Genomic DNA, 11,730 nt, shown 5'->3' on the forward strand with positions numbered 1-11,730 from the left:
TTTTTGTGGGATGATATGGAATGATCTTGGCAAACCCAATATGGCCATTGATATAAAAGGCCAATATAAATTTCTATGCTTTTCAACAGAAACTGTGCCATGTAGCTTTTCCCTTCGTTTTGCAGCTAAATTGCATTGCTTCTTATGTTTATACTTGTGTTGAGTTCTCGTTATTGCCATGGACTTATGCCAAGTGCAAAGAGAAGTAGCCGCCCCCCCCTACACTTTTCTCATTTTCTTTGGATAAAGATGGTGCACATGCACAACCAGGTCAATCCCCTGCCAGAAAAGTTTCATTTCAGCAGTTTAGCTAAAGAATTTTAAAAATAATGTAAGTTGGCAAATTCTACTTATGAAACTTAATGTCCAAATAATCTAATCATACACCTTAATTTAGTGATAATAATATGATGTACGTATTAAACAAACAATCATTTTAGTAATAGCAGTATTAAATTACCATTTTCTTTTAGATAATATGATATCAAATCATAGCAACTGATGTCAATTACTTTTTGGATAAGATGTAAAATCATAGCAACTGATGTCAATTACTTTTTGGATAAGATGTAAAAGGGACATCATGATTCGGTATCTCAAATAGTATTTGAATATATAATTAAACACATGTTTGACATCATTATCATATCATCAAAAGAAAGGTCTAACAAGTTAAAAGTTTAAATCACATAGATTTGACTATATAACTTTTTGGTTTTCTTTAAGTAAAATATTTGGAAAACGATCAAAAATAGGTTCAAAAATGATCAAAAAATGTCGTTGTTTAGTTGTTAACTATTTTTTTTAGTCATTAAATGTTAAGCATAATATATAAATAGTTGAATGCATCAAAAATATCTGTATATATTAAGTAAATTACAAGTAATTGACAATTATTCTTAATATAACAAGCGTCGAAATTGAATCCTATACTTCTATTTAAGAGGTAAGAATTACTATCACTGGAATAGCAAAAATTATTTAAATAAAATCATTTAAATGATAAATATTACATATTAAAATAATTTGAAGCTAAGGGGAAAATATATTAAATTTATTTTAATAAAATGAAAAAACAAAACTTGTACTTTTGAGTAGAGCTAGCGATTTTGATATGAAACCAATTAACACGACACGACATTATCTGTTTTTAACAAGTTTCTTGTCTTAACAGGTTCGGATCTGTTAAGACTCATCAAGATTCGTGTCTTAACAGATCCAGACATGTTAGAACATGTTAAGAGACGTATTAAGGTTATACATATATAAACAATACTAAGATTTAATATTATGATTTTGATATATGATTTGTATTAGTTAGGATGTCTATAATGTTTTGTAATGTTTATAAATTGATATTTGTAAAAGTTTTTGTATCGTTAAAGATTTTTTGAAGAATTAGTTAAGAATTAAAATAGGTGTTAACATGGGCACCTATTAATTATCGTGTCGTGTTCGTGTTTAGAAAAAATTGACATGATTTATGGTCGTGTTCGTATTTGACCTGAATAGATTCGTGTCTTAACGGGTTTCGGGTGACTTGTTATGTCATAATTTATACTTAAGACATAGAATAGTAACTAGAAATAAACACCCGCGCGTTGCCGCGGAGCTTTTATAGTAACGTCGTGGACAATGATTCATTAAGCTTAAACACATTGTCGCAGATTATATTACACACCTTGCGGCGAGACTCAAGTAGATTATCTTTTCAGATGACAATGTTTTGGTACAAATTTGATAAAGTCACCAACAAACATTTATTTGACATTGTAACAATAAAGCATTTTATTGATAGGCTAAAATATAAAATATAAAAACTTTAGGGGGTTAAATGGTAAAGACGTAAAAGTTGATGGACTAAACTGTAAAAGGAAAAAACTTTGGGGGTTAAAAAGTAAAGATAAAACTTTCGGGAGTTAAAATGTGAAGTAGTAAAAGGTGATGGACTTAAATGTAAAAGGTAAAATCTTTAAGGGTTTAAAAGAAAAAGAGTTCAAAGTTGCATGTACGTGTAGTTGTATCATGTGCATAGAAACTTATAAAAAACCAGTTGGTTTTTAGTATATATATAAATATCTAGAACCTCATGGGCAAATAAGTAAATAGAATCATGGGATGAGAATAAAAGAAGAAACACCCTAGTGTGATATTTTCGATCACAAAATATCTGGATGACAAAAATAAAGATCAACGGCAAGGAAAAAATATCTAACTGCCAACGTGGACAAAATATGACGTGGCTCCATCATCATTCCATCACACCTGTAAAAGCATCTGCCACCTGGCACGTTTTATTCCTATCCCCCTCTCTTCCACAGAACGCACTTTTTCTCTTTTTCTAAAAAAAAAAAAAAATCCAAATCTACAGCGATTTTATTCTCTCTCGATATTTTTTTATATATATAGATTCGTGTAAACAAATTCTTCACCGAAATATGAACGGAAAACTTTCAGCGGCGACGGTTACGGTGATGGACACGTTTGAGATGACCAGCAGTGATTTTGTAGAACAGGAAGAGAGTTCAATTATGGTAGTCACTTTTCTCTCTGTTTTCATTTCATTTCATGTTTAATTATATATATGTATGTATCATGTATGTATATGTTGGATTTGTGGTTTATAATTATATAAGATCTAATATGGTTATAATTTTAGGTATAATTAAGGTGTTTGTCAATTAATAGTATTATTATACTAGTTGTTATGATTGTTTAATTGCAATAAATTTGTGCTGTAGTAGATCTCTTAAGGTGTGTTTGGCTGCTAGGATAATAAGGTTTGTATTTGGAAGTTTGAAAATAGAGCATGATCAGGTTTTTGCTTATTAATAATACGATTTTATAGATAAAATAGATTAGTGTTTGTTTAGGTCGCTTTTTTTTGTATGTTCTTAAAATAATCAATTACACATAAGGAACTAAGAATTTAGAATAGGTGTTGGTTTGAAATAGATGTCTGAATGAGGTGTATCTTGTTCAACGGAGTGTGTGGTGTGGAAATGGTAAAGCCGACGAGTCTTGTCGGTAGTCAAATGTGGAGAGCCATGGATAAATATCATAACTGTGTACATATAATCACCCATTGTTAAACGGCTGATTTTGTAAACTCTGATCAACTGGCGTGTTTTCCTTGCTCGAATGCTTTTTGTTTTTTAATTCTGTATGTGTACAATATGAGCTGCTCGCTAACGCTTGTTGTATCAGGAATCCCAGAGGGGAGAATCATCAGAATGGACCAACGAGAAACATAGTTTATATCTGAAGTCAATAGAAGCGTCATTTGTTGACCAGTTATATAACTCTTTGGAGATGCAAAGTTGTCAAACGCAAAAAACCTGCTCATCAGATGCAATTTCATCTTGGAAAAACCATCCCAACGCTTATATCCCGTCTGGCCAGGTTTATAATCCGATCTTTTCTGCTTTCTATACTATTGTTATTGTATATTTATTTCTTCTCAGAAGTCCCGGTATTCAAATGTACCTGTCTGAGACAAATTTATTTGTCAGTTTAAGGTTCTTCAGGGTGGCTGTTGGTCAAAGAAAAACTTTATGAGAGAAAATTCACAGCCAAAGGATACAAATCGACCCAAACTTTCTCCTGGAAATCCATGGATCCAGCATTTCACTACTGGGTGCAAGCACGGAGATATATCATTCCTTTCCCACCAAAAAAGGCTATACTCAACTGAAACGTTACTGCAATGTCCTGTACCTGACTCTCGGTTGCATCAACAATCGGGTAGTAGTAATTCAGGTACTTCTAAGATGCTTATACTATAGCAATTAGCATGTTTCTATGTATAATATTGATTTACTAATTTGATTAGTGCATGCTGTATCTTATGCACTCGTCTCAAATATTTGGTGGAGGACTGGTGATATCAATATCACCAATTTCTATAATTTGGTTATTTTCAGAGGTCACAGGTCAAAATTTTGTTGAAGACACATTAATAGAAAAGGAAAAGAAACAGCGCAGCAAAAAACGGACGAGAACTTCTAGAATTGCTGTCAATGATCAGGTAATTTGCAAAGGCGATTTATAACAAATATGGCGTTTTTAAAGTTACGTTGCTGTGAAGTCCCTCATTCTTATATCTTTATGTTATCAGGTTGTTCCATTTTGCACCTCTGCTGCAACTGAAATCAACGATACATATGTTCTTCCTGAAAAAAAGTAAGGGCTTATCACTTGCCAGTTCCCATAGTAGCTATTGGTAATAAAGGATCACAAATGAGAGGTGTTCCAGATGACAATTCATATATCCGTAACTGGAGATTATTAACCCACGCTAAGCTCTATATCGACAGCTGTTTTTTAGCATCTTAACAAAGTCCAAGTGGGTGATGGTGCTAAGAACAGATAGTAAAGTTGTAAATGATGATTACAAGAAGATGGATAAAAATTTCATCACAAGGATATTCTTCTTGGACTTGGAAATTCGAGATAGTTAGGTTGCTCATAGATTGGTTTGTTCTTTTCTTTTCTTTCTTGTCACTGTGCCTACGGTTTTCATGATGTAATTGACCTGCAGCACAGGAGCATTAATTATTGTTGGTAGCTAAATTGATATCTATATCAAACTAGTTTGGTAGTTTATATCAAACAATTGTTTCTGCTGGCTAGTAATTTTTTGCTTTGGCAATGGTAGTTTGGGTATATAATCGTCTAGGCGAGCAAGGAATCTGCAGACTTAAGTAATAGACTTTGGCATCTTATTCACGGGAATACTAGTTAGGCCCTACATCTTATTCACAGGCATACTAGTTGGGTCTTTTACTAGATTGAAGTAGGTTCCTTCTCCTAAACTCGTTTTAGGCATCTCATGTTTTGTAATTGCAATTAATAATTGCCTTGATCTTGGGCATGATCAACCATAATGTGGTATCAAGGGCGAGTTCAGTTTCACAGTAGTTACTAGATTGAGGGAGAAGGACTTAAGTTGTAAAAGCTTAGCAAGTAAATCAAGGGCGAGTTCAGTTTCACAGTACTTGTTACATTGTTATTCGTCATTCTAAAGTAGCATAATGTATTTTATATCGTGCGTTGTTTATGGTGTACTTTTTAATTTTAAATTTTGCGTATTTGTTTATCTTCCATCGAAGCTAATACTGCTTACAGCTCATATTTTCCTATTCTGAACTTATCATTAAGTATTTTATTAAAGAAGATTATTTTAGATCAAAGTCAGCAAACAAATTTAGCCATTTAGGTATTCCAGGTTACATTACTGGCAAGATAGATTTATTCCTTTTACACCATGAGTGACGAATATAAAAGTTTAGTTTGATGGAAGAGAAACCGAGCAAGTAGTACAAGTACTCTTTTCATATACAAACCATTTCTAAATGCGCCGTATCGTATACATCTATTTTCTAACACATAAAAACTTCAAAAAACAACAAACAAAATATAAAACACCGTACCAAAAAAGAGATATGGGAAAATGTATAGCTGAGATTTTTTATTTTTTTTTTTGGGAAATGATGTTCTCAAACTAACTTTTGACTTTATGGGATTTTAACATGAGATTATCTTCAATGGGGTGCCTTTAGGCGTCCTTAGGTGTTCTTGGATATTCTTTGTCGTTGAAGCTTGTCCAAAACTAATGATTTTTTTAAAGATGCTTTTACTTGTCCTTGCCTAATATATTTTTGTTTTTAGTTGGAGGTAAAAGGACATGTAAGGATGTTTGTTTGATTGGATATAAAGTTATATGATTTGAAGGATTTATGTATAAGAATTTGTAAGGATATGACGTGACATGAGTCACACATTTAAGAGTATTATAAATGAAGTCAATATCTCCTAAAATATGCGTGTTGTGTATGTGAGTTTTATATATTTTTAATTTTTATATAATCTTTATATTCATTTGCAAGATAAAGTTTATTTTGATTGTTATATATCTTTCTTATTTTGAAATGTGTCCTTTTTAAATTCGCAAGTGAGTTTTTGCCTAAAAGTTATGTTGATCATATTAAAAATTGGTATTGTTTTTATTTGTCTTTTTCATATCATCTTATTAATAGTCGTGAAATTGTTGTTATTCATGATGACATTGAGCAAAGCTTAATGACATACATACTCATTTAATTAATGTTAGATTGTTTAGGTTTGAGCACGTGGAATCATTACAAGCACATAACCCTTTAAGCTCTACTTGTGAATTTCAGAGTAGATGTGAAATGTTCGAGGGATTTAGTTATATGCATCTTGAGAACGACTTGCTTGATTTAAATGTCTGTCCTAATATTTCAGGTGATTCTATGTTGTTCGAGTAGGATGTGATGGTCAAATATGAAGCTATATTTTGTTCGAGTAGGATGTGATGGTCAAATATGAAGCTATATATCAGCTAGGTTGACTTTAACTTGGCACATGGCTTTTGCCAATGTTTTGGGTTGCTATTGTGTTTTGGTCATCGTTGGATTTTAAAAACAAACACTTTCTTGGTTGTATGTTATTTTTTTCTTTCAATTGTGTGTTGAATTTTTGCAACTGGTCATGTATGGCGTAGTTTTGAACTTGCAAGACAATATCACTTTCTTGGTTTAAAGTATTATCTTTCATTCCAAGTAATTTAATGAGTTGTTGTTTAGTATTTCTTCTCAAACTCAAATAACATATGTTGATCTTTATTGTTACTGCATTTATAATTTATATTTTTTTCATAGTAGCAAGTAGTTAAAATCTTTTGTGACTAGTTCAGTTACAATATGTGCACCAATCTATCATAGGACTTATATCAAACAGTTTATGGGCACCACAATATCAGAGAAAATAGAGTTTTATATGACAAGTACCAAAGCTCAAAATATCATGGATTCCAAAAATAATAAGCAATAAACGTGATTAAATGTTCGTTGCCAGAAAAAGTAAAAGGCATAAATGAGAGTGAAAAGGGTAAAACTAATTTTATGGGTAAAATAGTTACTAATTTAAAATTTTTTAATTAATATGGGCAAAGTAGTCATAACCAATTTTATGCAGTATAAGAATAAAAGTCTGCAGTATAAAAATCAACCCCTTTGGTTATAAGATGATGATCCTATTACCTTTTTTAGTCATATATCCTTAAATAGTTAATTAAAAAACCAATATATGAATCAAATTCACTATCCATACTTAATGGCCACATAAACAATATCGCCTCAATTAAATGAGTCCCAGCTATAATGATATCTAGCTCATAAAAGTCTAACAATTGGAAGGTAGTTTCCCGATGAAGGGGTTTGGGTTTCATATCAGGTTCGGATCTTGGAGGATGTAAGAGTTTACCGTATTAATCGTCGTATTTTCGGACGGATAATAGGGGGTTTTCTACCATCGGGTATTTGAAATAAACATTTCTGCTTTGAGCTCTTTAGTGTAAACCCAGTTAAAAAAACGTATGTTAAATCTCTTGCTGTCGAATCACGACATGAATTTTGGTAAGTAGATAGAACTTTCAATTTCTTGAAAAGGAGAAAAATGATGTGGAAAAGGTACAAAAGTAGAGTTTTTTAGGGGAAAAAAACCTAATAAATTTTGGTAAGTATAGGATCTAAGATGCAATTTGTTTTGAAGGGAAGCAGAGCCGTGAAGCCTTAGAAATTAAAAAAAAAAAATTCAAAAGAAAAAAAAAAGAAAAAGAGAAGAGGTAACTAGGTAAGGTCCTCCCGTAACAACACATGGAGACCCTCCCTTAAACCCCATTTTTTAAATCATAGTTGTACATATATATACTAGTGTTCAAACCCGTCCATTGGACGGGTAGCCTCAAAATATATTAATCAAAGTTTAAAAAAAATATAACTCAACTTTATTAAGTAGATAAGTAAATGAGTTATTAGAGTTAAAATTGTCACAGGTTTTGAAGAACTTCTTTGTAAACGACGTTGATTGTATGATTGGTTGGGTGTCCATCTTCGTCACAAATAAGGATTTTCATTCCTTTCCTGCTTTTAACCCTCGACATTGCAACGTATAGTTGGCCATGAGTGAAAACTGGCTTAGGTAAATAAAGGCCCACATTTTCCAACGACTGCCCTTGGCTTTTGTTAATAGTCATTGCGAAACAAATGGAAAGAGGGAACTGTCTTCGTTGAAATTGGAAAAGCATTTTCTTATCTGAACTTGTCATTTTCATACGTGGTATATATGTTATGTGCCCGACATGACTGCCTGAAATAACTGCTGCCTCGATAACATGTTCACAAAGTCTTTTAACTTGTAATAGCGTACCGTTACAAAGACCTTGTTGCTGATCAATATTCCTGAGCAACATGACAGGGGTACCCACCTTGAGAGTCAGTTTATGATTTGGAAGGCCTGACATCTTTATTTTATTTAGAAAGTCTGTAGAGTATAAATCTGGACTCATGTTTGGGTTTAAATCTGACTGAGAGATTGAATCCGAACTGAGGTATTCCCTCTGTTCACCCGTAAGTGTTGCCAACATCGTGTCATTAATCAGATTGACCGTTTCATGTGTTGGTGCAAGGATCGCCCTGTCTTCAAAGTATTTTGGTTCATACAACCTAGCAACATACTCAGGATATATGCATTCAATTATGTCACTCAACGGATCATGGGTAGATTTGATTAGGAGGTCGTCTGGGATTTCTATTTCTACCTCCCCGTCGTTTGGTTCAGAAAGCTTTCCATCGCCAACTTTTAGAAGCCATTCAGCAAATTCTTTTATTTCTTGTTGTTGTCTTGTATTTGAGCCTTGTTGTAGTCTCATATTAAATGTAAGTCTGAGAACTGTAGTAAAGTCCCAAATATACGAAGATTTGAGTGAAGCGTTGACAATTTCACTTCTGGAACCACAGGGTACAACAGGAAGAATCTGCCGAAAATCACCACCAAAAACAATAACTTTTCCACCAAATGGCATTTCGGTTTTCAGTATGTCTCTAAATGTTCTATCAAGAGACTCGAAAGAGTGTCTATGAATCATGGGAGCTTCATCCCAAATAATTAAGCTTGTTTCTTTCACTAACTCAGCCAACCAACTATCTGGCAATATGTGACAAACGGAATCTTCGTTGATGTTTATTGGAATGGAAAATCTCGAATGAGTCGTTCTTCCATCATTTAGCAACAGTGAAGCAATGCCACTTGAAGCTACGTTGAGAACGATTTTTCTTTTGGATCTTAAAGCAGCAGACAGAGTTTTCCAAACAAAGGTTTTACCGGTGCCGCCGTATCCGTATAAAAAGTATACACCCCCACTGTTTGCCGCAACAGAAGATAGAATGGTATTGTAAACCTGCTTCTGTTCAGCCGTTAGAGAAGTACACAACCTGTTGTGCTCAGCCGTCATTGTGGACTTACTGTAAGAAAGTTTGTCTTGCATGAGGCGGTTTGTAGATCCTTCAAAAAGATCAGTGTTTGTGGGTAAAGGCATGCTTCCAAAGTTTTTCAATGACATCCCATTGGCTTGTAGTATCATTTCTATCTGTTTCAAAGCTAAGTTTTGAAGTTGATCGACATCAAGTATCATCTCTGCGTGTGTAGGGAGTAAAATTCCATTAAAGTTTATCGACATATAATTAAACACCATGAAATATAAATGATATATTTGACGTTCATGAGAATATTCAAATAAAGAAGTATACAGAACCTGGCCATTTGTGTATAATACGTTGATTGTGAAGAATCCCTTCAATAAGGATATCTTTAGTTGCATTCCATACCGTATGAGGTTCTGTTAAGCAATCTGTGACAATCATGGTAGCGAATAAAGTTCTGAGATATGTTCCCGATGCATACTGACTTGCTTCTTTAATAGCACCCTATCATCATCGAGTAATCCAAGAGCATAGCAAGCATCTTTGTACTCTTCGTGGTACTTGCCATTAACCGTTTTTATATCTTTATAACTTTCTGGTCCCTTGACCTTGTTTAAGAGAATTTTCAGGTAATAAAGAGGGCCTGCTGATAGTGAACAATGATGTAGTCTCCCAATACTCTTAGGCCCTGATCTTGGTTTCCATTTGTATTTTTGAGCATCCCATACAAAATGTTCAGGTAGCTGAACATATGACAGTGTACGGGCAAGATCATATCTTTTGTTGCATTCAAACCAACCCAAAAATATTGATACATTCACTGACGGTTTAGTTGCTACTTCATCAAGGGCAACTTCTTCATCCCATGTAACACTCTGTTCTCCCTCACAATGATAAGGAAGTCTCATAACAGCTGGCTTTCGGTAATGAATATCGAAAGCAAAAATTCTACATACAGAATCACATGCAGATATGTACCGACAGTCATAGTAGTAGTCTATCTCATCGACATCTCCTGTGGTGACGGCAAGGGTAGCCCTATCATTTCCTTTGGTGATGTATTTAAACAGATATTTTATAGATCCAATTTGGTTACACCACTCTATATTTATGTGTGCCTCGTATCTCTTCAATAGAAAAGGGTTGTAAGGAACAACATATCGATTGTCCAAAGGTATTTTTCCTTTGATGCATTCTCTCCCGTCTTTCCGTCTTCTGTAAATTGGGAAACCATCGTCATCAATCTTTGTTTTATCGTTGTAATCTTTCGGGAAGTGTTTGGTGCAATTTCCTTTAACTGTGCATGGAGCCTTTTTGTTAGATTTGCCACAAGGACCATGCATCATGAACTGAGTCACCAGGCGGAACAACTTAGGGTCTTCCTTTTCATCAGGCAGCTCTGCGCAAATTACCTTATGAATGTCTTCTGCAGTTGGTAATTTGCATTGTTGTTCCAGGAAAATACATATATGACTGTGGGGAAGTCCTCGTTTCTGGAATTCGACGGTGTATACAACTGTGTCGTTAAGAAGATGTTTGTGAGTGCATTGTAATATGATATGTATTTTGGATTAAATATACATTATGTAGAAAAGAAATCGTATAAATGTTTTAATTGATATTCGTATCTTACTTGCTTGTGTTTGGCCAAAAATATGTTCCTTATGTATGTCTTTGATAAACTGCTCGAGCTTAATTTTGAACATCCTTGCGATACATGTCGCCTTGTCTTCTGGTTTTAGCTTAGTGTTTTTAAGATACCTTTGAATTTCAGGCCATTTTGGGCTACATGTAAATGTCAAAAACAGATCAGGATACCCAAAGGCTTTAACCAAAGCCATTGCATCTAGATAGTTTTGGACCATGTATCGCTGGCTCCCTGGAAAAAAACAAACAATTTACAATTTTACTTATTAAAGTTATTCGTTTACTTTGAAATAAGAAAGGATTGAAATATATTCTGGTGTAAATTTTGTTGGAAAAATTAGACACTTATTTATAAAATGTCAACATAAGTTAAACCAAAAGTTAATTTAATTGGAAAAGAAGCATAGTTTCATGTACCTGTAAAAGATGATGGTAAGACTATGCGTTTACCGACACTTGAACCGTCTGTATTTCCATTCTTTAGAGCCTCCTGTATAGTAGATAACTTAGAACCTCTAAATTTTTTCTGCTGCTTACGAAAGTATGATAATCTTTCTGCCTCAATCATGGTATATACATCGACCATATACTGCTGATTGAGTTTTCTAGCATTTAGTAATAAAGAAAATCCGTTGTCTCTTTCCTGAATTTTGTATGCATAATATTCACGCATTGACACTCGCGATCTAGTCTTGATGTGACTACCGTCATCTTCCACCTCTCTATGGGGTATATCGGTCCGGTAACCGTCCTCAGCATATGGCATCAATAAGGATATTGCATGGGCAGGTATAATGGA

General features: G+C 33.7%; 3 protein-coding genes across 4 annotated transcripts; 1 reads left to right on the forward strand and 2 right to left on the reverse strand.

Annotated features, from left to right (window-relative positions):
• Positions 1-2,341: 2,341 nt before the first annotated feature.
• On the forward strand, positions 2,342-4,991 carry LOC122590075 (cold-regulated protein 27-like). 2 transcript variants are annotated; one of them, XM_043762408.1, is made up of 5 exons: positions 2,342-2,534; positions 3,208-3,402; positions 3,513-3,759; positions 3,924-4,027; positions 4,118-4,991. In XM_043762408.1, the coding sequence occupies exons 1-5, from the start codon at positions 2,439-2,441 to the stop codon at positions 4,184-4,186; spliced, it is 711 nt and encodes a 236-aa protein (XP_043618343.1). In that variant the 5' UTR covers positions 2,342-2,438; the 3' UTR covers positions 4,187-4,991. The 2 variants fall into 2 exon arrangements, with proteins under 2 accessions (XP_043618343.1, XP_043618344.1); XM_043762409.1 differs by having other exon boundaries at positions 3,217-3,402.
• A 2,861-nt stretch (positions 4,992-7,852) lies between these two features.
• LOC122588234 (ATP-dependent DNA helicase pif1-like) lies at positions 7,853-9,496 on the reverse strand. The gene has a single exon (XM_043760355.1). It carries the CDS (start codon positions 9,494-9,496, stop codon positions 7,853-7,855), a length of 1,644 nt encoding a protein of 547 aa, XP_043616290.1.
• A 225-nt stretch (positions 9,497-9,721) lies between these two features.
• Positions 9,722-11,697, reverse strand: LOC122588235. Its single transcript, XM_043760356.1, has 3 exons — positions 11,349-11,697; positions 10,918-11,163; positions 9,722-10,800 (listed from the first exon to the last, which is right to left on the reverse strand). Exons 1-3 carry the CDS (start codon positions 11,695-11,697, stop codon positions 9,722-9,724), a joined length of 1,674 nt encoding a protein of 557 aa, XP_043616291.1.
• Positions 11,698-11,730: the final 33 nt, after the last annotated feature.

The sequence above is a fragment of the Erigeron canadensis genome, chromosome 2, assembly GCF_010389155.1.
Source record: "Erigeron canadensis isolate Cc75 chromosome 2, C_canadensis_v1, whole genome shotgun sequence".
Classification (NCBI taxonomy): Eukaryota; Viridiplantae; Streptophyta; class Magnoliopsida; order Asterales; family Asteraceae; genus Erigeron; species Erigeron canadensis.

Excerpts from the sequence above, each read along its gene's own strand:
- LOC122590075 (XM_043762408.1), top strand. The coding sequence starts at position 2,439 with ATGAACGGAAAACTTTCAGCGGCGACGGTTACGGTGATGGACACGTTT. Across the intron at positions 2,535-3,207 it reads AGGAAGAGAGTTCAATTATG|GAATCCCAGAGGGGAGAATC; the intron begins GTAGTCACTTTT and ends TTGTTGTATCAG. Across the intron at positions 3,760-3,923 it reads ATCGGGTAGTAGTAATTCAG|AGGTCACAGGTCAAAATTTT; the intron begins GTACTTCTAAGA and ends GGTTATTTTCAG.
- LOC122588234 (XM_043760355.1), bottom strand. The coding sequence starts at position 9,496 with ATGATACTTGATGTCGATCAACTTCAAAACTTAGCTTTGAAACAGATA.
- LOC122588235 (XM_043760356.1), bottom strand. The coding sequence starts at position 11,697 with ATGCCATATGCTGAGGACGGTTACCGGACCGATATACCCCATAGAGAG. Across the intron at positions 11,164-11,348 it reads CTTACCATCATCTTTTACAG|GGAGCCAGCGATACATGGTC; the intron begins GTACATGAAACT and ends GTTTTTTTCCAG. Across the intron at positions 10,801-10,917 it reads TTTTGGCCAAACACAAGCAA|TTGTATACACCGTCGAATTC; the intron begins GTAAGATACGAA and ends TTAACGACACAG.